The sequence below is a fragment of the Hemicordylus capensis genome, chromosome 3 (genome assembly GCF_027244095.1).
Source record: "Hemicordylus capensis ecotype Gifberg chromosome 3, rHemCap1.1.pri, whole genome shotgun sequence".
Taxonomy (NCBI): domain Eukaryota; kingdom Metazoa; phylum Chordata; class Lepidosauria; order Squamata; family Cordylidae; genus Hemicordylus; species Hemicordylus capensis.
Genome location: NC_069659.1, coordinates 358,461,949 through 358,485,809, shown reverse-complemented (window position 1 = coordinate 358,485,809; position 23,861 = coordinate 358,461,949). Strand labels below are relative to the sequence as shown.

At 50.5% G+C, this 23,861-nt stretch overlaps 1 protein-coding gene across 4 annotated transcripts in view; it reads right to left on the bottom strand.

The window, feature by feature from the left end:
- Window positions 1-19,741: 19,741 nt before the first annotated feature.
- Window positions 19,742-23,861, bottom strand: part of OPA1 (OPA1 mitochondrial dynamin like GTPase) — an 81,381-nt gene continuing 77,261 nt past the window's right edge. For all 4 annotated transcript variants that reach the window (XM_053308838.1, XM_053308840.1, XM_053308839.1 and 1 more), the window contains 2 exons: window positions 22,080-22,159; window positions 19,742-21,955 (listed from right to left, as the gene is read on the bottom strand). In XM_053308838.1, the coding sequence (XP_053164813.1) occupies window positions 22,092-22,159 (68 nt within the window). In that variant the 3' untranslated portion in view covers window positions 19,742-21,955; window positions 22,080-22,091. The remainder of the gene's footprint in view (window positions 21,956-22,079; window positions 22,160-23,861) is intronic.

The following is a 23,861-nucleotide window of genomic DNA, read 5'->3' as shown; positions in this document are numbered from 1 at the left end:
TCTGATGCGGAGGTGTCCAGCGACTCCTCTTGTGTGATTAGGTTGGATCAGTTCCTGTCTGTGACTCCTGAGGATGTGGACAAGCTGATTGGAATGGTGCGGCCTACCACCTGTCCTCTTGACCCTTGTCCAACATGGCTTATATTATCTGGCAGGGGGGTTGTTGTAGAAGGCCTGGTAGAGATTATTGCTGCGAACTGATAGCCCGGCTATCCCTACGGATTTACAACCCCAGGAGAGAGAGTAAACAGAAAGCAGCAACAAAACTAGATGAAGGAAAATAAAAGGCTCGCAAAGAAAACAGTAAATGAATTAAGTCTCCTGAACTGAAACTAGGTACCCGCCTCTAACAATAATTGAGTAATAAGTGGAAGAAAAGACAAAACAAGGAATGAAACAAGCGAAGGACACAGAACAAGGAATTAAGGGAACAATACAGGGAAGTACAGACAAGACAAACTGGAACACGGAAAAGATATAATTCCAAGAGCACAGTATCTGCTGCCAGCGAAGTTGCAAACAGCAACTCAGCCATGAGAGACTGTTGAATATATATGGCTCAACAGAACCAGGAACCAATCAGGCTTCCCTGAGTCAGCAGTTTGACTTTCTTCCCTGTTATCTCCTGCACCTGCGCGAGTCCCTCTGAGCCTGTTTCTTGATACTTCGTCTCACTCTAGGTGGCATCCCAGGCTCTTCCACATCAGAATTCAAGTCTGGCAGCTGTTGAGAATCCTCAGGTCCCGAGTCTGGTTTCTCTGCCAAATCTTGCTGCTGTGCCTCACTAGCAGGCGAGTCTTCCTGCTCTGAGTCTTCTGATCCTGAAGTCTGAGCCATGACAATTATAAATGCGTCTCTGAGGGAAGGTAGGGTGCCTCCTTGTCTTAAGGAGACAATTATTAGACCGCTTCTGAAGAAGCCTACCCTGGATCCCTCGGACTTGAACAATTACAGGCCTGTCTCCAACCTTCCAGGGCTGGGCAAGGTAATTGAGAGGGTGGAGGCCTCACAGCTCCAGACAGTCTTGGATGAAACTGATTATCTTGACCCATTTCAAACTGGCTTTTGGGATGGCTATGGGGTGGAGACTGCCTTGGTTGGCCTGATGGATGATCTCCAATTGGCAATTGACAGAGGAAATGCGACTCTGTTGGTCCTTCTGGACCTCTCGGCGGCTTTTGATACTATTGACCATAGTATCCTTCTGGAGCATCTGAGGGGCTTGGGAGTTGGAGGCGGTGGTTCTGCTCCTACCTCTCAGGCAGGTTCCAGATGGTGTCCCTTGGAGACTGCTGTTCTTCAAAATCTGAACTTTTGTATGGTGTTCCCCAGGGCTCCATATTGTCTCCAATGTTGTTTAATATCTACATGAAACTGCTGGGAGAGATCATCAGGAGATTTGGTGTAGGGTGCTACCAGTATGCTGATGACACCCAAATCTATTTCTCCATGTCAGCATCATCGAGAGAGGGCACAACCTCCCTAAATGCCTGCCTGGAGTCGGTGATGGGCTGGATGAGGGATAACAAACTGAGACTGAATCCGGATAAGACGGAGGTACTCATTGTGCAGGGTCATAAGAACATAAGAACAGCCCAGCTGGATCAGGCCCAAGGCCCATCTAGTCCAGCATCCTGTTTTGCACAGTGGCCCACCAGATGCTGCTGGAAGCCACAGGCAGGAGTTGAGGGCATGCCCTCTCTCCTGCCATTTCTCCCCTGCAACTGGTTCTCAGAGCCATCCTGCCTTTTGAGACTGGAGGTGGCCCACAGCCCTCTGACTAGTTGCCATTGATGGACCTCTCCTCCATGAAGTTATCCAAACTCCTCTTAAAGCTATCCAGGTTGTTGGCTGTCACTACGTCCTGTGGCAGTGGCCAGAAGTGCCTTCTATCAGCTTCGGCTGATATGCCAGCTGCGTCCGTTTCTTGAGGTGAATGACCTCAAAACAGTGGTACACCTGCTGGTAACCTCCAGACTGGATTACTGTAATGCGCTCTATGTGGGGCTGCCCTTGTACGTAGTCTGGAAACTACAGCTGGTCCAGAATGTGGCAGCCAGGCTGGTCTCTGGGTCATCTCGGAGAGATCACATTACTCCTGGATTGAAAGAGCTGCACTGGCTGCCGATATGTTTCTGGGCAAAATACAAGGTGCTGGTTATAACCTATAAAGCCCTAAACAGTTTGGGCCCTGGGTATTTAAGGGAACGCCTTCTTCGGCATGAACCCCACCGCCCACTGAGATCAGCTGGAGAGGTCCGTCTCCACTGCTACCGGCTCATCCGATGGCTACTCAGGGACGGGCCTTCTCCGCTGCTGCCCCGAGGCTTTGGAATGTGCTCCCTAGTGAAATAAGAGCCTCCCCATCTCTGACAGCTTTTAAAAAGTCTTTAAAAACACATTTCTTCACCCAGGCTTTTAATTAATGCTGTTTTAAAATATTTTAAAAATTTTAAATTGCTGTAATGTGTGTGTCCCCTCCATTTTTGTCTTAACGAATGTTTTACTTTGTTTTTATTCTGTTGTAAACCGCCCAGAGACATAAGTTTTGGGCGGTATAAAAATGTTTTACTACATAAATAAATAAATAAATAACTAATAAATACCTGAGGGTGGGAGGAGGGGAGGCTTCTTAGCCCAACTGGTCTTAGGAGAGCCCTAAAGGCCTGCTCATGAGAGGCGGGGGCTGAGCAGACTGGACTCCGTGGGGCAGCAGAGAGAGACCTCCCTCCCGCTGCACAGGACAGGAGAACCTGAGGCACTTGGCCGGGTGAGGTGAGCCCCTCCCCACCTGCTCCTGGTCAGTCCCAGCAGGTCCCCCATGTGGTGGGTCCAGTGGATTCCTAGCTGTGAGGAAGACTCAGGGCTCCTTTGCTGTCATCATCTGCTGCTAGATGGGACAGGAGGCATCATGGCATGATGGACTCCTTCTTTACCTTTGCCAAACGCATCCTGTCTTCTGAGTCCTTGTTCCAGTGGTCGATGCATGCATGGATAACCCCTCAAACCTTTCCTTCCTTCCTTCCTCACACTCACACGCCACACCTATGATGAAATGGGTGCCAGTTGCAACTGCGTATCATCTGCCAGAGTCCAGCCAGGTGACATCCTTCCCCACAAAGAGGAGACGTTTCAGGAGGCCGCCTGCTGCCCCCTTCCTCTTGGGGGCATCTCACTGCAGTAGCTCTTCCCTTTCATGTCGAGACCAAGCGGATGGACCCTGACTCCAGGCCGCAGCCTCCTCCTCCTCCCTGTCATTGATGGAAACACCTGCACCCCCTGGCTGGCTCCCACCTGGTCCTGGCGCCTTCCTCCCTAACCCTTCCTCTGCCGCTGCCTGGGCCTCGCTTCCTGAGCGTGAGGAGGAGTGGTGGGCCTGAAATGGGATGGCCTGGAGAGGCAGCAGGAGCGCTTAGCGCTGGCTCAGGAGAGAGCCGATTTCAGTTTACTACTAATTAGGGGCCCCACTTCAGGGTTTTATTCCAGAGAGTTCAATGAAAAGGCTTTTCATAAGTAATGGCAGCGGAGAGCGATTCCCACTGTCACACCAAGATTGCTGTAAATGGACTATAATTAACACCTGCAAGAATGGACTCCAGCCCGAACTAGCAACACACACACACACGGAAATGTGCTTAAAAGCTCTGGGAAGTAGATACAGGGGAGTGGGGTGGGGCGGGGAGAAGGGGCCAGGATGAAATATCACAGGATGAAATCGACACAGGTTGATTCAACCTGTTTGGGCTGATGAACAGCAGAGCCCCCGCTGGAAGTTTGACCCCATAGATCTTGGTAATGAAGTCTGCTGTGCCGGCCTCCCCCGGAGCTTTTGTGACAGACGAGCGGGTCGCAAGCTGGCCGCGCTAATGGGGGGGGGGTGGCACTTGCTTTTTCCAGGACACAGCCGACAAAGGGCAATTAAGCGTGTATCGGAGGGCGCCTCGGTAGGCCAGGTACCTAAATCATTAAAGGCCTCACGCTTCAGCATGATGAATGGTCGCAGGGAGCGAAACAAGCTGCCACCCATTAATCTGGCCTAATCAGCTTGAAAGCTGGCTTGTTTTATTTAGTAATTAACTGGTTATTTGGGGAGGGGGAGGGAAAATGATCCATGGGCCCCTTTTGGGCTGAGAGAGCTGCCATCCAGCAGATAATAAGATGCAGCTGTTGCAGCCCTCCCGAGAGCCAGCCAGCAAGAAGGCAGGCCTTTTCAATTAGCACTCTGGGCAAATGCTGAAAAATGGCCCCAGCCACGTCAAGGGGGCTCCCGGGCACAAGGCAGCTCCTGGAACGGTGGTAATTGCCTCGCCGGACCCCACCTTTCAGAGTCTGCTCCCCCCTCAGGGAGCAGTGATACGCCGGCCTCTCCTGCTGGCGTTAAAAATAAACCAGGCCCTGAGAGGCGGCTAGGGAGGGGGCTGATGCGTCAGGAGCCCCCCCAGCCCCCCCCCACAAATGTCCCCCCCTTCGGTGTTGCTGGAAGGGAGGCTTCTGCCAGAGGGGTCACGAACAGCTCATGGGATTCTGGGCCTTCCTGCTTGATGACTGGGGGATAGCTACATCTGCACAAAATCAGCTTCAGAAAGAAAAAGGATTATGCTCCAGTTGTGAAGAAGGAGAGGCAATTGTATGGCAGTAGTAGTAATAACAAAAGTAAAAATAATAATTTTTATTTATTTATTTTTATTTATTATTAAAACTTTTATACTGCCCTTCCAAAAGGCTCAGGGCGGTTTACATTAAAACACCAATAAAATCAGTTAATAATTAAAACAAAAAGTATAAAGCATAAAACAATGATTAACAATTAAAAACATCATAAAACAACAATTAAATAATCAGAACAATTTAAAAACAAGTTTTAAAAAGCTGAGAAAGCCTGGTTGAAGAGATGTGTTTTCAGGTGTTTTCTGAAAATTGCCAGAGATGGGGAGGATTGTATCTCAGCAGGGAGCGCATTCCACAATCTCAGGGCAGCGACCAAGAAGGCCCGTCTCTGTGTAGCCACCAAACGAGTTGGCGGTAACTGGAGACGGGCCTCCTCAGATGACCTCAATGGGCGGTGGGGATCATGCAGAAGAAGGCGCTCTCTTAGATACCCAGGGCCTAAGCTGTTTAGGGCTTTGTAAGTTATAACTAGCACTTTGTATTTTGCCTAGAAACCTATTGGCAGCCAGTGAAACTCCATCAGTAAAGGAGTAACGTGGTCTCTCCGAGATGACCCAGAGACTAATCTGGCTGCCACATTCTGAACCAACTGGAGTTTTCAGACTATGTACAAAGGCAGCCCCACGCAGAGCGCATTACAGAAGTCCAGTCTGGAGGTTACCAACAAATGTACCTGTTTTGAGGTCATTGATCTCGAGAAACGGACACAGCTGGCGTATCAGCCGGAGCTGATAAAAAGCACCCCTGGTCACCGCCTCAACCTGAGAAACCAAGGAGAGACGTTAATCCAGAAGTACTCCCAGACTGCGAACCTGTTCCTTTTGGGGAAGTGTAACCCCATCTCGACCAGGCAGATCAAAATTGTCTCTAGAGTTCTGACCCTGCACAATAAGTACCTCCGTCTTATCTGGATTCAGCTTCAGTTTATTCTCCCTCATCCAGCCCTGAAGAAGTTGACATGGAGAAGTAGTGCTGGGTGTCATCAGCATACTGCTAACACCCTGCTCCAAATCTCCTGATGATCTCTGCTAGCGGTTTCATGTAGATGTTAAAAAACATTGGAGAAAGAACGGAGCCTTGAGGGACACCATACTTAAGCTCAGATCTCAAAGAGCAACGCTCTCCAATTGACACCATCTGGAATCTATCTGAGAGGTAAGAGTGGGACCACTGTAAAGCAGTGCCTCCCACCCCCAACACCCTCAGACGTTCTAGAAGGATACTATGGTCGATAGTATCGAAAGCCGCCAAGAGATCCAAGAGGACCAACAGAGTCACACTTCCTCTGTCCATTGCCAATTGGAGATCATCCATCAGGCCGACCAAGGCAGTCTCCACCTCATAGCCCGCCCCAAAACCAGTTTGAACTGGTTAATAATAAACTTTGTTAGCCACCCCATAACAAATTATTCTCTTGTCAGCTTACAACACAACATTAAAACATGAGATAAAAACACACAACAGATTAAATCATAACAGACCAAAAAGGGAGCAGAAGTAAAATACAATATACAACATACAATACAAAACAGTTTAAAATACTTTTTTTAAAAATCAGTTAAAATCAGATCAATATTTAAAAGGCCTGAGTGGACAAAAAGCTCGTCACGGGGCATCTAAAAGAACCAAGCGATGATGCCAGGTGAGCCTCACTGGGAAGACTGTTCCATTAATGGGGTGCAACCACCAAAAAGGCCCTCTCCCTAGTAGCCACTACCCACCTCACCTTGTTCAGCAGGGGCTGCAGCGGATAATTGTAGACTGGAAGGAATGTTCCTCTCCTTCCTGCCTCAGCCAGTTACTGCTGAATTCACTGATCAGTCTGAGTCAGCTCCGCAACACGAGGAACGGCTCTTGCGCTGAGTCATCCCTTTCCTCTGCTTGAGAAGCAGACTGGCTGGCTTAAAAGTCTTTCACTTTCCAAACCCAGAAAGCGGAGAAAAAGACTCTGGTAGGGTAAATCTCACTGCCACCAAGTCACCGCTTTAGGAAGTCTTTCCCAGTGGGGTTTGGAGTGACTAGCAAGCCCCATTTCCCTTTTGCTCCCCCTTGCGAATCTTCCCTCCTGCCTACACGTGGAATTAATTGTTAATTTGGCCAAGCTGTCTTTGACATGTGTTTCTGCACCAGAGAAAACCCCTCTCCTGGCATGAAAAAGGCAAAGAACAAAGAAAAAAACTTTTATTCAGTTACTACAGACTGGTTCTGTCTGAGGCTTTTAGATTTTTAGAAACACTTAAAAATACTTAATTGGTTACAAGAATATTTTAAAAGCACCCGGAATGATGCTGAGGCAGCACACTTTAAAAATCTTGGTTACTTAGGAACAGATATTTCAGAAAATACAAAGTACACACCAAAGAAACAGAAATTCTAATGCAAATACTTACTGAAATACTTTTTCCTGCCCTAAACTTCCGAAGCCTCTAGCCTTAGCTTCCTGTTCCCATGAACTCTCCAAACTCCTGACAAGAATCAAGCCTCCTGCCAATCTATCACCCTGAGAGATTATCCTGCAGCTCGACCATGAGGCATCCAACCTCCTGCTGGTCCACACTCTCTGTGCGGACTAACTTTCTTGTTCCCAGAAATCCCAGCAACAGCTCTCTAGTCCCACCCACCTGTTGGACTGATTGGGTGAGCCCTCGAGTTCACCTGCCTGTCAGTCAGGACAAGTGTTCACTCCCTGTTAACTCTTTAGAGGGAGGAGAGGCTATTCACTACAGAGGCACTTGGAGGAGAGCCTCAGAAGAAGATCTTACGGTCCAAGTAGGGACATATGGAGCAAGGCACTTTCTCAGGTTACCTGGTCCCAAGACATTTAGGACTTTAAAGGTTAAAATCAGCACTTTGAATCTGGGCCAGAAATGGACTGGGAGCCAGTATAGCTGATGAAGCACTGGTGTAATATGCTCAAAACAGCCAGCCCCAGCCCTATTTTGTACCAACTGCACCGGTTCAAATCCCCGCTGGTTTGGTCCCCATTCTATGGGAAACACCTCTATTGGGCAGCAGTGATATAGGAAGATGCTGAAAGGTATCGTCATCTCATACGGCATGGGAGGAGGCAATGGTAAACCCCTCCTGTATTCTACCAAAGACAATCACAGGGCTCTGTGGGTGCCAGGAGTTGACACTGACTCGACAGCACAAGTAAAGCTAAAGCAGTTTCCAGACCAATTTCAAAGGCAGCCCCACGTACAATGCATTGCAGTAATCTAAGCGAGAGGTTACCAGAGCATGAGTAACTGTGGCCAGGCTCTCTCTGTCCAGGTATGGTTGCAGTTGGCGTATCGGCTGAAGCTGATAAAAGGCACTCTGAGCCCCAGAAGCCACTTGAGCCTCTAGTGGCAGTGCTGGATCGATGAGCACCCCCCAGACTGCGAACCTGGTCCTTCAGGGGGAGTGCAACCCCATCTAGAACAGTTTGACCATCATTCACCCGGGCAGAGTAACCACTGACCAGCAGTTCTTCTGTCTTGTCCGGATTGAATCTCAACTTGTTCACACTCACCTCCAAGCAGTGCCTCCCACACCCAGCCTATCCAAAAGGATACCGTGGTCAAGGGTATGGAAAGCCGCTGAGAGATCCAAGAGAATTAAGAACATAAGAACAGCCCTACTGGATCAAGGCACATGGCCCATCTAGTCCAGCATCCTGTTTCACACAGTGGCCCACCAGGTGCCACTTAGATCCAAGAGTAACAGCAGATCCAAGAGATCCAAGAGTAACAGCAGCAGCATTTGCCTCATTGTCCCTGCCTCCCGATGGGTGTGACTCAGCAGATTTAGCGAGTCTGAGCAGCCCCGAGGTGAGCTGGGGTCAAATCTCCACTGAGGCTCACTGAGTGACCACCTGATCAACGAGGGTACGAGGGTACTGTCTACTGCAGTGTGTGTGTGTGTGGAGGGGAATGAGTAGGGGGGGCCATCTCTGTTTCTTGGCCTCGCCTACCTCACAGGGGTGTTGTGAAGATAAAATGGAAGCAAAGGAAAAGGTACGCCACCCGGAGCTCCTTGGCTCAACCTGTCATTTGGGTGGCAGGTGGGCTCAGGGAAGGAGCTCTTGCCGCCACCTCAGTCTCCCCTCTCCTTGAGTGCTCACACCCCACTGGTCACCCCACCCCACCCCATCTCTGGTACCATCCCGGCCGCACTTTTAAAAAAAGTTTTTTTTAAAAAAAGATTTAACTTGCCCCCCTCCCATGATTTGCAGCCATAGGCATGTGACCACCTTGCCTATGCACCTCTGACAAAGGTGGCCATCATTGCTCAGGCACGTGCAGCCCACAAGTGGCCCTGAAGCCTCTCCTGGACCGTGCCCACCGGTCCTGCTGGCCACTTTGCTGCCCCAGGCCAGCCAGGGGGTGAGGAGCCCAGGCCTGCTACGTGGCTCTGTGGAGGAGCAGCCAAGAGAGGAGCCCCCCCCCACCCCACACTTCTGGGCCTGCCTGCGGTGCTCTGCTTTTCCTCTCCCCCCCCCCGCTTTCCCAAAACTTTACAAAGGAGGGAGTCTAGCGGGAAGGCGCTGGGACGGCTGGCGAGGCCTCCGCACACGGAGGGCCTTGTTCTTCCCTGAAAGTGGGAGACACAGTTGTTCGGAAGGTGCCCGGGCCCCGGCAGCTGCTTTGGTGGTCAAAGAAAGCAGGAAACAAACCAGGAGGCGCTCTGCCAACCGGGGCCTCAGAGTGTGCCGCCCACATGACCAATGAGGGCACTGCGGGCTGCGGGGGGGGGGGCATCCATCCAGGAAGCAGAAGGGTGCCGTTGCCAAGGCGTGGGGAGGAATGCGCCAGCGCCCAGGTCCCGAGCCCTTCTTGCTGCTGCTGCAGCACCGCCTTCCTGTGGTCTAGCAAAAGGAAGGTGACAGGGCAGGGAAATATGCAGATCCTTTCCAGCTATTTCAGACAGGAGGAAAGATGCCATGATTTGGCTTCTACTTATCTATATTCAACATTTCTCTCCATGTATCAAAGAACATCAGGAGCAGAAGCAGAACCCAAAAAAAGGTTTCACTTTGGGAAAAGAACAATTCCTTGTTCTAGAGCAAAGCCTGAGGGGGTGGTTGTCCTTCCAAAGCGAACCCCCCCCCGATTACTATCCAACCCAGAAGGGGGGCGTGCCTACACCCACGGATTTCAGTGGATTTAAGTGCGCCTGTCTCTGTGCTGGATTGTGGCCCGGGCCAGGCCCACAGTCTAGGGAGGCGGAGATGTTGGTCTCTCTGCTGCAGAACTGAGCAGGGAAAGGCCTTTACTTCCTTGGCCAGTCAGTCTTCCCGGGACATGACAGGCCTCCCAGCGGCTCCGAGTGGCTTGTTTCCCTGGTGCTTGAACGTGGCCACGGCAGGCAGCGGGCCACTCTTGCCGGCTTCCTAGTGGGAGAGCAAACACTGGGGGGCCTGGCTGTTTGCACAGAGCGCATTACTCCAGAATCCATCACCAAGTTACACTTCAGGAGGACAAAAGAAGGCCAAGCGATTAGCTGGCTCTGGGGAATGGGGTTCTCAAGCGCAAGATGCTCAGTCAATATTTGCCCCCAAACAGGCCGGGTTTGGGACCGCAAGAAGTGTTGATTTAGTGCTCGGTCAACTGAAGATGAGTGCAGGCCGGAGCAGGGAGAAAGCAGAGCCTGGGGGAAACACCGAGAGCCAAGCTTTGCCCTCTTTAACCCCACAACTGGTGTGGGCAGTGATGCAGTTGCCAATGCAGAAGTGTGGAAGGCTCTCTCCATGGCAGCCCCCATGGCCATGAACACCCCACAGCCAGAGAAGTCGAAAAAGTACCAGGGCGCCGTCCCAGGGTGTCCCTCCTCCACTATACCCCTGCTTGTATCGCCTTGCTGGAGCTGTTGGTCAATGCATGGAAAGGTGTGAGGCTGTGCTGGCCCACACCTGGCCGTCCAGAGCCCCTCCTAGCAGCACACCTGCATGCTTGGTGCATTTCTGCCAGCAGAGACCCAGGTGAAGAGGGGACGTGGGCTCTTGAGCCCCACAGAGCATGTGCCCTCTTGCCTGCCCCCTGCAGACTGCGTCATTAGCTCCGCCCGTGCCTTGGGCAGCTGGAGGCAGGCAAGGGGGTGAAGCTGCAGCTGGGCTGCAGGCCCTGGACTGGGGCCACCAGGCATTTGCAGGGTCATCCACACACACAGAGACTGACGGGTCCTGAACTGGCAGTGACTGGCCAGGAAAGGGAACGGGGGATGCAGCAGCGACACAAGCACCACATCCACTCAGTGTGCGGCAGCGGTGGAAAAGACCCCCTCTACACGTGGGATTGCCAGCAACTGCTCTTGGCGTGCCACCTCAGAACCAGAAGAGTGCGCTGAGTTATCACGGTCAAGCGGTTAAAAGGAGGTGCAGCTGCCTCTGCTTCCCAGCCGCAGCTCACTCCGGTTGCTCCTCTCTTTCTCCTCTCCGTCACACCCCCCGCCCCCGCCCATCGTGCTGCCTGTGGAGGTTCAAAATGGCCTGGACAGACTCCAACATTGGGCTAAACCCAACCAGGTGAAGTTCAACAGAGAGAAATGTGCAGTCCTGTGAATGGGTAAGAAAACCCAAATGCTCAATACAGGATGAGGCAGGCCTGGCTGGAGAGCAGTACCTGTGAAAGTGGAGAGCAGTACCTGGGTGTCTTAGTAAACCACAAGTTGACTATGAGCCAGCAGTGTGATGCAGCTGCTCAAAGAGCTAATACAATCTTGAGCTGCATGAACAGAGGCACAGTGTCCCGATAATGAGAAGCAGTAGTAGTTCCTCGCTATTCTGTGCTGGTCAGACCTCACTTGGGCATACTGGCTGACGTCCTCCTGACTAACGCTGCATGCATGTTCCAGACACCAGCACCCACGCAGCACCAGCCCCCACCAGTAGTAGTGGCTCATCCTAATAAGCCGGCAGGAGGTGCCAAAGGGTGGCTCCTCTCTCCCCGTCCCACCTGAGAGCTGTGCTGCCTGCAGGCTGGTGGTTACGGGTCCAGTTCTGGGCCGGCATTTGAAGGAGGACCTTGAGAAACTGGAGCGGAGGCTTCAAAGCAGGGCAACAAAGGGGGCAAGCGAGGGGGGCTCTGGAAACCAAGTCCATTTCATCCCTCAGTGTTCCCTCTAACAGAGATTCCCGGACGTTGTTGACTACAACTCCCATAATCCCCAATCAAAAGCCATTGCAGCTGGGGAGTCTGGGAGTTGTAGTCAACAACATCTGGGAGTCCCTCTTAGAGGGGACGCTGCCATTCATCCACCCAGTCCACGTTTATACACCCAAATCATTTCTCTCTAGGCAGCTTACAAGCTTAATTAGCAGTAATTAAGACCACTAAGAACCATCCAAACAAAGATAGTTAAATGATTCCTCCTATGACAAGAAATAATAACAGCAATAATGATGATGATGATTGATTGATTGATTGATTGATTAAGTGTCGTCAAGTCGGTGTCGACTCTTAGCGACCACAGAGATAGATTCTCTCCAGGCTGATCTGTCTTCCACTTGGCCTTGAAGGTCTCTCAGGGGTGCATTCATGGCTGTCATGATCGAGTCCATCCACCTGGCTGCTGGTCGTCCTCTTCTTCTCTTGCCTTCCACTTTCCCCAGCATGATGGACTTCTCAAGGGAACTGGGTCTTCGCATAATGTTTCCGAAGTAGGATAGTTTGAGCCTGGCCATTTGTGCCTTGAGTGAAAATTCTGGACTGATTATTTGTTCTATGATCCATTTGTTTTTCCTGGCTGTCCATGGTCTCCTCAAAAGTCTTCTCCAGCACCCAAGTTCAAAAGCATCAATGCTTTTTCTATCTTGCTTCTTCAAAGTCCAGCTTTCACATCCATAGAGTGTCACGGCGAAAACCATTGTCCGAACGATTCTAATCTTTGTAGGTGTCGACACATCATGGCATCTAAATATCCTTCCAAGGCCATCATTGCAACCCTACCAAGGGCTAGTCTGCGGCGTATTTCTTGACTGCTGGATCCTTTACTGTTGCCGGTCAATCGTAAAAGGCAGAAGCAACCCACCACCACCCCGCCCCCTCCCCCTCCCCTTCTTCTTCTCCACCACCACCACCACCACCACCACCACCAAACTTTATTTGTTAGGATTAGGGTAACAAATTGTTCTCTGGGCAGCTCTCAGCACAGGATTAAAACATACAATAAAAAACACAAACACATTAGATCATAACAGAAAAAAAGGAGACAAGAAAACAGAAAACACAATACAAAGCAGTTTAGAAACTCCTTTTAAAATTGGTTGGGAATGGGGCTGGAGGAGCCAGGCTAGGTCAGAGGCCGGCCTGGGCAGTGTGGAACTGCACAGGGCTCTGCCAGGGTCTCTCCGGCCTGTGCTGGCTCTGCAGCGAATGCTGGCTGGAAGGCAGAGCTCTGGCCCGGGCCGCACCAAGCCCCCCCCCCGCCCCGGCCCCTGCCGGTGAAGGGGTCAGGCCGCCAGACGGCTCTCGTCCAGTGATGTCACCGCCAGACTCCTGCTTTGGCCATGAAGAGCGAGAGTGGAGGAAGCTGGCTGCCAGGGTGGGGAGCGAAACTGTCACCGCTCTGTCGAGACTAAGGCTGGGCAAGGAGAGAGGAGACCGGCTGGCCGGGCTTCCGGGGAGGAGCTCCCACCTTCGCCTCTGCTGCCTCCGTGGCGACGGATATCCCCCCTTCCTCTCTTTCGGCCGGCTCAACGGCCCAAGTGCCTTGCTGCCATCCAGGCAACTTGGTGCTCCTCTGGCACGTGGGCTCTTTCGCAGGGGTACGAGTGGATGCCCTCACGGTGCTGCTCCCTGGCAGAGGACAGCCAGCCTCCCAGGAGCTGCACACTGGAGGAGGGACATAAGGACACAGGAAGCTGCCCTCTACTGAGCCAGACCACTGGTCCCTCTAGCTCAGGATTGTCTTCCCAGACTGGCAGCAGCGGCTTCTCCCAGGTTGCAGGCAGGAGTCTCTCTCAGCCCTCTCTTGGGAAATGCTGCCAGGGAGGGGACTGGGAACCTAGATGCTCTTCCCAGAGCGGCTCCATCCCTTCAGGGGAAGATCTGGCACTGCTCACACATCCAGTCTCCCATTCAGATGCAACCAGGGCAGACCCTGCTTAGCTCAGGGGACCAGTCATGCTTGCTGCCACCAGACCAGCTCTCCTCTCCAAAGGACAGTGAGCGGAGGAGACTCCACTGCACACAATGAGAGGGTTGCCTGAATTAGCCTCAGCCACGAGGGCATCTGTGGCGTTGCACCGGCAGACATAGCCAGCAAAAGCCCTGCACATTACTCTGAGCATTCCTTGCCACACCAGCCATGGCTTTTTACCTCCAAGAGGAGGCTTTCCAGACTGGGCGCTATACTGTGGCGGTGGGGAAGTGAGGCAAGTCAGGACGAGAGTATATACAATGCATAGAAGTGTAGCCCCAGATATTGTAGTCTTGCCTCATAAGAAAGGTGCTCTAGGCCCCTGATCATCTTGGTTGCCCTCTTCTGCACCTTTTCCAGTTCTACAATGTCCTTTTTAAGATGTGGTGACCAGAATTGTACGCAGTACTCCAGGTGTTGCTGCACCATAGTTTTGTATAAGGGCATTAGAATATTAGCAGTTTTATTTTCAGTCCCCTTTCTAATGATCCCTAGCATTGAATTTGCCTTTGGTTGGAACTCGAGAGATGATTTTGATCTGCCTGTTCTAGATGGGGTCACACTTCCCCAGAAGGAACAGGTACGCAGTCTAGGGGTGCTTCTGGATCCAAGCCTCTCCCTAGTGTCCCAGGTTGAGGCAGTGGCCAGAAGTGCCTTCTATCAGCTTCGGCTGATATTTTGTGTCATCTGCAAATTTGGCCACCTCACTGCTTACCCCTGCTTCTAGATCATTTATGAATCAATTAAAAACCACCGGTCCCAGTACAGATCCCTGAGGGACCCCACTTCTTACTGCCCTCCACTGCGAAAACTCTCCATTTATACCTACCCTCTGTTTCCTGTCTTTCTACCAGTTAGCAATCCACACATGCACTTGTCCCCTTATCCCATGACTGCTAAGTTTCCTCAGGAGTCTTTGATGAGGAATTTTGTCGATAGCTTTTTGGAAGTCTAGGTATACCATGTCAACTAGATCACCTTGATCCACACACTTGTTGACACTCTCAACGAACTCCAAAAGGTTTGTGAGGCAAGATTTACCTTTGTGGAAGCCATGCTGGTTCACTCCCAGCAGGGCCTGTTCTTCTGTGTGCTTTACAATTTTGTCCTTGAGGATGCTTTCCATCAATTTGCCTGGAACGGACGTTAAAGCTAACCGGCCTGTAATTTCCCGGATCGCCCCGGATCCCTTTTTGAAAATCAGTGTTACATTTGCTACTCTCCAGTCCTCTGGTACAGAGCATGATTGTAGAGATAAGTTATATATTTTAGCAAGGAGGTCGGCAATTTCACATTTGAGTTCTTTGAGGACTCTTAGATGGATGCCATGCGGCCCTGGTGATTTGTTAGCTTTCAGTTTTTCCAGACAGTTTAGAACATCTCTTGTCACTTCTATCTGACTCAGTTCTTTAGCCTCCATCCCTAAAAAGCCTGGTTCAGGAACAGGTATATACTTAGTATCCTCTGCCATGAAGAAAGACACAAAGAACTCATTTAGCTTCTCTGCAACCTCCACATCCTCCTTAATAATCCCTTTCACTCCCTCATTGTCTAATGGTCCAACCACCTCCCTGGCAGGTTTCCTGCTTCTGATGTATTTAAAGAAGTTTTTGTTATCCCCCTTGATACTTTTGCCTAAATGTTCTTCTAACTCTTTTTTTACCTCCCTTATTTTCACCTTGCATTTCTTTTGCCAGAGTTTGTGTTCCTTTCTGTTCTCTTCATTTGGACAGGCCTTCCAATTTCAGAAGGAAGTCTTCTTCCCTTTTATGGATTCCTTGACGGTACCCGTTAGCCATGCTGGCATCCTCCTGGACTTAGTGGTACCTTTCCTCCTTTTGGGTATACAATCTAATTGGGCTTCTAGTATTGTGGTTTTGAGTAAACTCTATGCATTCTGGAGCGAAGTGACTCACTTGCATCACTTTACATTTGCATCACTTTACACTTGCCAACTTTGAACCACATTTGCCATTTTCTCTCCCACTCACCCAGTCCCAGTCCTTGTGGAGCTTCTCACAATCTCTTTTGCATTTATTTCACTACCCTGAATAGCTTGGTGTCATCTGCAGATCTGGCCACCTCGCTGTTTAACTCAACTTCTAGATCATTCATGAATAAATTAGAAAGCACTGGTCCCAATACAGATCCCTGGGGGACCCCCCTTCTTACTTCCCACCATTTGGAGAACTGTCCATTTATTCCTATAATCTGTTTCCTGTCCTTCAACCAAGTTACCAATCCACTCATGAACATATCTCCTTATCCCATAACTTTTAAATTTTCTCAAGTATCTGATGAGGAACTGTGTCGAAAGCTTTTTGAAAGTCCAGGTATACAACTTGTTGACACACTTAAAGATCTCCAAAAGGCTAGTGAGACAAGTTTTATCCTTGCAGAAGCCATGCTGGTTCTCCTTCAGCAGGGCTTGTTCTTCTATATGCTTATTTTATCCTTGAGATTTTTTTCCATCAATTTGCCTGCAACAGATGTTAAGCTAAGTGGCCTGTAATTACCTGGATCCCTTCTTGAAAATTGGTGTTACATTGGCTACTTCCCAGTCTGCCGGTTCAGAGCCCGTACCAGAGAAATTACTGGCTGATTAGCTTTACGTCTGTTCCAGGCAAACTGATTGAAAGCATTCTCAACGATAAAATTGTAAAGCACACAGGACAACAGGCCTTGCTGGGAGAGAACCAGCATGGCTTCTGCAAAGGTAAAACTTGCCAAATCTGCAGATGATACCAAACTTTTTTGGGTAGTGAAATCCAAAATGGATTGTGAGGAGCTCCAAAAGGAGCTCTCCAAAATGGGTGAGTGGGTGACAAAATGGCAAATCAAATAAATAAATAAATAATTGAATAAATAAATAAATAAATACAATGAGATTCAGTGTTGGCAAGTGTAAAGTGATGCACATTGGGACAAAAAACCCCAACTTCAAGTATACACTGATGGGATCTGAGCTGTTGGTGACTGACCAGGAGAGGGATCTTGGGGTCCTGCTGAACAGCTCGTTGAAAGTGTCGACTCAATGTGCGGCAACTGTGAAAAAGGCCAATTCCATGCTACGGATCATTAGGAAGGGGACTGGAAATCAAACTGCTAAGATTATCATGCCCTTATACAAAACTATGATGCAGCCACACTTGGAGTACTGCGTACTATTCTGGTCACCACATCTAAAGAAGGACACTGTAGAACTGGAAAAGGTGCAGAAGAGAGTAACCAAGATGATCAGGGGCCTAGAGCACCTTTCTTATGAGGCAAGACTACAATATCTGGGGCTATTTAGTTTAGAAAAAAAGATGACTGCAGGGAGAAATTATGAGAGGTCTATAAAATCATGCATGGTGTGGAGAAAGTGGATAGAAAGAAATTTTTCTCCCTTTCACATAACACTAGAACCAGGGAGTCATCCAATGAAATTGATCACCATGAAGTTTAGGACCAACAAACAGAAGTACTTTTTCAACACAATACATAATCCACTTGTAGACTTCTCTGCCACAAGATGTGGTGACAGCCAACAACCTGGATGGCTTTAAAAGGGGTTTGGATGACTTCATGGAGGAGAGGTCGATCAATGGCTACTAGCCGGAGGACTACAGGCCACCTCCAGCCTCAGAGGCAGGATGCCTGTAAATACCAGTTGCAGAAGGGCATGCCCTCAACTCCTGCCTGTAGGCTCCCAGGGGGATCTGGTGGGCTACTGTGTGAAACAGGATGCTGGACTAGATGGGCCTCCTTGGGCCTGATCCGGCAGGGATGTTCTTATGTAGAAAGTCATATATTTGTGCAAGGAGGTTGGCAATCTCACATTTGAGTTCTTTAAGGGCTCTTGGGTGGATGCCATCTGGCCCCGTTCCAGACAGTTTAGAATGGCATCTCTTGCCACTTCTCTCCGACTCAGTTCTTTGGCCTCTGTCCTTGAGAAGCTCAGTTCAGACACAAGTATATGCTCAGCATGCTGTGCCATGAAGAAAGATGCCCAAAATGTGTGTAGCTTCTCTGCAGCCTCCATTTCCTCTTTAAGAATCCCTTCCATCATCCAACAAAGCAACTGCTTGCCTGGCTGGTTTCCTGCTTCTGATGTATTTTAAATAAAAGTTTTATCCCCCCTGAGGCTTTTCTCCTTTGCGAGATCCCTGCAGGCCTGGCTGCTGCCAGCAGCACTTGCTTTCTGGAGTGCAGAGCGTGGCACGTTGGTGGGTGGTTGCAAGGCGTGGAGGCGGAGGAGGAGAGCTGTGTGGCGGGGAGGGGGAGGGGCCAGGCGGGGGGGGGCTGCGCGCAGAGCTGCTCCGACCCCTGGACTCTGGGGCCGAAGTGCAGGCCCGCCACACCCGCTGGCCCGTCCACGGCAGGCAGGTGCGCCGCGGGGGCTGGGCTCGCCCGGGACTTGGAGAGGGGCAGGAGAGCCGCCCCCCCGCCCCCAGCGCCAGCCCGCCAGCAGCAGCAGTGCTCCTTCGGCTCGGCGGCGGGGCGCAGCAGACAAGGCGGCCGGGCGCGCGGTCGCTCCCTCCCCGTCCGCAGCCCCTGCGCAGCAACTAGGCTTGTGGGCCAAACTATGTCAAGGTCCGGCCGCCATGCGGGGCGGCGGCGGCGGCAGCAGCAGCAGCAGCAGCAGCGGGGTTGCCGCGGAGCCACCCGCCCGCCTCCTCCGAGCCCACCCCGGCCCCCGACTAAGCGAGGCAGGCGGGGGAGAGGGGCTGCGCGCGCGGTGGGGGCACGAGAGGGGGGTGCGTGCCAGGCCCCCAGCCAGCAACCCGGCCTGCCGTGGACGCGCGATGTGCCTCCTGCCTAGGAATGGGGAGGCGAGAGAGACCCGCGGAGGAAACGGCCATGGGGCCTTTCCCCGGGGGGAGACGGCAGGGTGGCGCGCAGCAGAAAGACAAGCGCGCCTCTTGCAAAGGCAGCGGCACAAGCGGTGCAAATGGACCTTGGCTGGGACGCCCCGATCCCCGGATTGGCTCCAGACCCCTTTTCCTTGGGCTACGGTCTTGTTGACAATCATACCTCACAACACCTCTGGTGTTTCCCGACCTCATTTCTGGAAGTGTGTGCAAACACACACACACATCTGTTGAATAGAATTGTGCTATGGCAACGTACTGTACGCTTGGGTAGCTTGTTGGTTCAATTAAAAATTGATCTCCCCCCCCCACCCCCAAAATCAGGGTAGCCTGAGCCCCAGTTCAGCACCTTTCCCATTGTGACTGGGTGTGACCCCGTCTCCTCTCTTCTCCCAGTCCCAACACTTCCCTTAAGATTTCCATTCAAGTGGTTTTAGAAATAAAACGCAAGCTCTTGGGCCGAATTAATGGAGGAATGACGGAGTAATGCACTATAATTTCTGTGTTCAAACAAATCATATGGTAATTGGGGTAATTTTGTTTTAATATAGTTTCAAGGAAAATGTAGCCAGCTGATCTCTCCTCAATGTGCTGGCTTCAGATAATTAGCAGCTGTGGAGGGTGGGGGGATCATTCTCTTTGCACTCACTGATCGCTATAAAATATCCAGCACTTGACATTTCACCAAATGCAATCCATCTCAGCTAATTGCAGGGCTGAAGAATTCATATTTTAAAGAAAGGGCTTCCCAAACTCATCTAAGCCTTTCTCCAAGGAAAAGGGGGGGAAACAGCCACCCAAATAATGCAAGAGGGGCCTCAGGCAACCCCGAGGGCACTTGGAGGGCACGGAAGGAATTTGTCATTTTTTAATTGTACATTTATTTTCTGCTCTTTCTCCAGGGAGCCCAGAGTACATGGTTATGTTTACCCTCACAACAACCCTGTGAGGTAGGTTAGGCTGAGAGAGACATGACTGGCCTAGAGTCACCCAGTGAGTTTCATGGCTGAATGGGGATTTGAACTCGGGTCTAGTCTGAGACACTAACCAATACACCATGCTGGCTCACCATGCTGTCATACATACAACATAAAACAATCAAGTGTTCAAAACCTGTATTTATTTTGCTTCCCTCCAATAACATCTGCATTCAATAAATAGCTTCCATGGGATACATCACGCTAAGTGTGGATCAGCAGTATAACCAAAAGGTGTACCAGACTGCAAAAAGAACAAGGAAATGGGACAAATCACAGCCTGCCAAAGGAAGCCTCCCAGCAGCATCTGTGGGTCACACCCACACTGAGCAGTGGCCTCCTTGTGCAGCAGTGGGAGAGGGTTTGGGGGGCACACAGCCAAGGCAAAGCCACCCAAATCCCTTTTCTTTTGTATTGTGGAGGGCACAAGTCATCTAGTTGGAAAAATGAACTCATTTTCTGCACAATGTCATTTTATCTTTTTAGTAATGGATGCCTCCCCCCCCCAATACTGTATCACTCTCCCTTTCGTTGCTGGCAAAAGGCAGCCCCGTACTTCGCCTTCTCATCATCTTGGAGGGCAGAGGACAGAACAGAGGGGGACTGCCAAGGACCCAGGCCCACCCCAGCACCCACTAACTCTGCCAAGGACTGCAGCAAAGGGGCATGCTCTACCAAGACACTGGCGGTAGGGAAAACCTGCGCACGCACACACACAGTCCACACTACGTTTACAAGAAGAACCCCCCAGCAATAGACTTCTGGAAAGGAGTGTGAAGATGGACATCTCAGCCGACTCATTTGTGGAAGGAGGGGAGGTGTTCTGATGCACAGCAGGGTGGTTCCCACTTGCCAGAGATGCTCCATCCACTTCAGCAGGGGAAGCCGATTCCCCTGGGCACTGCTGTGCATGCGCATACCTGAGGCGGCTTCCACTGGAAGGAAGGCACACACCCAGACGTACACACAAGGACCACCATGTGCATATCGGGGGCAGAAGTGGCCAGAGAACGCTCAGTGTATTTTGAAAACAGGAGGCATTCACTCACACACTGACTTCAAACATCAAAGATCTGTGACAAGGTACCACTGCCTCTCACTCAAGGCAAACGCTGCAGCTCCCACATGGGAGCTACTTTCAAGTGGTTGAATGAGAATGCACACGTGCGCATGCACAGATGTGTGCAGGGCCTCCCTTGGGAAGTGGGCCATTTTCTCAATGCCAACACCAATCTTGCCCCAACCCACCACTGCCAGGTGAGATGGAGAAAACCATCCACTCCCCATGGTAAGGTGCCCTGCCTCAGGAGCAGCTGAAAGCAGCCCCCCCCGCCGCCCGGGCAGGGGCCGTGCATGTGGGGCCGGCCGGCTCTGCAGTTCACAGAGTTTGGCCTGGGAGCAAGACGGACAGGAGAGTGCTCTGGAGGAGTCCCAACCAAGTTCTAACCTGCATTTTCTTTAAGTGGGAGAGAAATAATTTAAAACAAGATTCTTCCCCTTGCTCCAGTTTGTTTATCCACAGGCATCAAAAGTGGTTGGTGTATCGTTATTTGCCTGGAACTGACCGCCACCCCCCCCGCCCCACAACAGCCAGGCTTTCTTTTTGGTATAGCGTCAGTAAGGAATCTCTCCCACCCCACCCCTCCACAAAACAAGCAATGGAAGGGGGCTGGCCTGGATCTCTTCTCCCTTCCCCTGGCAAAACGAATGACTGGCAGAGTGCAGTTCTCTCTGCCAGATCTCCACAAACCGCAACCCGGACATCCATTTGGAATCTACTGGAAGAATCCAATCGGCAACTGATTGCTCCCACCAAGTTCATAATTATTCTCCAAAACTGGATTTCTCAACAGGCTATTTAAAAGCAAGATAGGTCACCTCAACATACTGCACATACAAAAGAAATATTACTTAGCAGGTGCCATCAATATATGTACAAATGCTTAAATTTTATTTTAAGCTCCACGAGTTTCATATGGAAAGGAGCCCTGTGTAGGCTAAAATCCCTTGTGGGGCAGCCCTGCCACACCTGGCAGGCAGTTCCCTCCCTCTGCCTCCCCCACCCTTGCAAGAGGGAACCAGTGCAGACACGCAGACACCGCTCCAACGCAGCAAGGCCACCTCAGGCCCACTTCCTGCCTCCAGGTTGGTTTCTCAGGCTGCCTCCAAGATTTCGCCAGCCTCCCTTTCCCCAAGATGTTGCCCCTGCTCCTTTGCAACACCCCCAAGGAGTGTATCAGGAAGGAAGAGGAGGAGGAGGAGGAGGAGGGAACCAGAGGGACTCTCCATGGCCATCTTGAGAGCAGTGCGTTCGAGAACTTCTGGCTGGAGGCTCCGCTGAAAGACAAACACACCTGTCCTGAGCTCTGGAGCCCAGCGGCTGCATCTTCTGTACTAATGCCCGGAGCTGCAGCTCAGGCTGGGAAGCTGGCCACGGAGCTCTCCTCACGGCACAACTCACCTGGGTGAACAATTATTTCTCTTCTTGGTGGAGGGCTTCAATGAAGGCGTCAAGTTTTTCCTGGATCTCCCGGACTTTCTCTGGAAAGATGGAAATGCTGCTGTTAGAAAGGCCACCGCTAGGCAGAAATGCCTCTGCTCCAAGTGCCAGCCACAAAACAAGGGGCTGTGGCTCCTCTCTCACAGACGGGCCCAGGAAGGAAGTTGTAGGGCTGGCCCTGGACCTCACCTGCCCCCACCTATCCTTGGAGGGCTCCAGCACACCAACAGCTGGCCCAGTGAGTGAGGAGACTCCGTGGGCTCCCACACAGAGCGCCAGGTGCAGTGCCCAGGCAGACAACACCGAGACCTCGTAGGCAAGAGCAGGCATCAAACCGTAGCAGCCCCGCCCGGCCCGGCCCCAGCAGCGGGCCGGAATGCAGCCCTCCCACAGAAGATCTCACTAAGAAACACACTTTATAATCATAGACATATGGTATAAGTTTTCAAAGCTCACTGTGATGAACCAGAGCATCCCACAGAGCCTCTGTATACCGATGCATATCTTTTTACATCTCTGTATAAAGACCCACCTCTTCAGCCTGGCTTTTAATAATAGTCAAGTCAGTTGTATGTTAATATTTTAAGTGGATTTATCTTTGAGTGTGCACTGCCCTGAGCTATTTGTGGATGGGCAGTATATTCATGAAATAAATAGATAGATAGATAAATAAATACATAATAATAATAAATTCTAAAGTCCAAACTCAATGGTGGGAACACCATGCAAGCCATAAACACCTGGGCTATACCTATTATTAGATACACTGCAGGAATAATAGACCGGACCCAGGCAGAGCTAGAGACGCTAGACTGTAATACCAGGAAAATCATGACCATCAATCATGCTCTGCACCCCCGCAGTGATGTAGATAGGCTATACCTCCCTTGCAGCTCAGGTGGAAGAGGAATGCTGCAAGTCCATCAAACAGTAGAGGAGGAGAAAAGAGGCCTTGAAGAATATATCAAGGACAGTGAAGAAGATGCACTTCAAATGGTCAATAACGAGAATCTATTCAACACCAATGAAACAAAGCAGGCCTACAAGAAAGAACAAGTCAAGAACCGAGCAGAAAAATGGAAAAAGAAGCCCCTGCATGGTCAATATTTGCACAATATAAGTGGAAAATCAGACATCACCAAGACCTGGCAATGGCTTAAGAATGGCAACTTGAAGAAAGAAACAGAGGGTTTAATACTGGCTGCACAAGAACAGGCACTAAGAACAAATGCAATGAGAGCAAAAGTAGAAAAGTCAACAACAAACAGCAAGTGCCGCCTTTGTAAAGAAGCAGATGAAACCGTGGACCACCTAATCAGCTGTTGTAAAAAGATCACACAGACTGACTACAAACAAAGGCATGACAAGGTAGCAGGGATGATACACTGGAACATCTGCAAAAAATACAAGCTACCTGTAGCCAAAAATTGGTGGGACCATAAAATTGAAAAAGTGGTAGAAAATGAAGATGTAAAAATATTATGGGACTTGCGACTTCAAACAGACAAACGTCTGCCACACAATACGCCAGATATCACTGTAGTCGAGAAGAAAGAAAAACAAGTGAAAATAATCGACATAGCAATACCAGGGGATAGCAGAAAAGAAGAAAAAGAAATAGAAAAAAATCACCGAATACCAAGATCTACAAATTGAAATTGAAAGGCTGTGGCAGAAAAAGACCAAAATCATCCCAGTGGTCATTGGCGCCCTGGGTGCAGTTCCAAAGGACCTTGAAGGGCA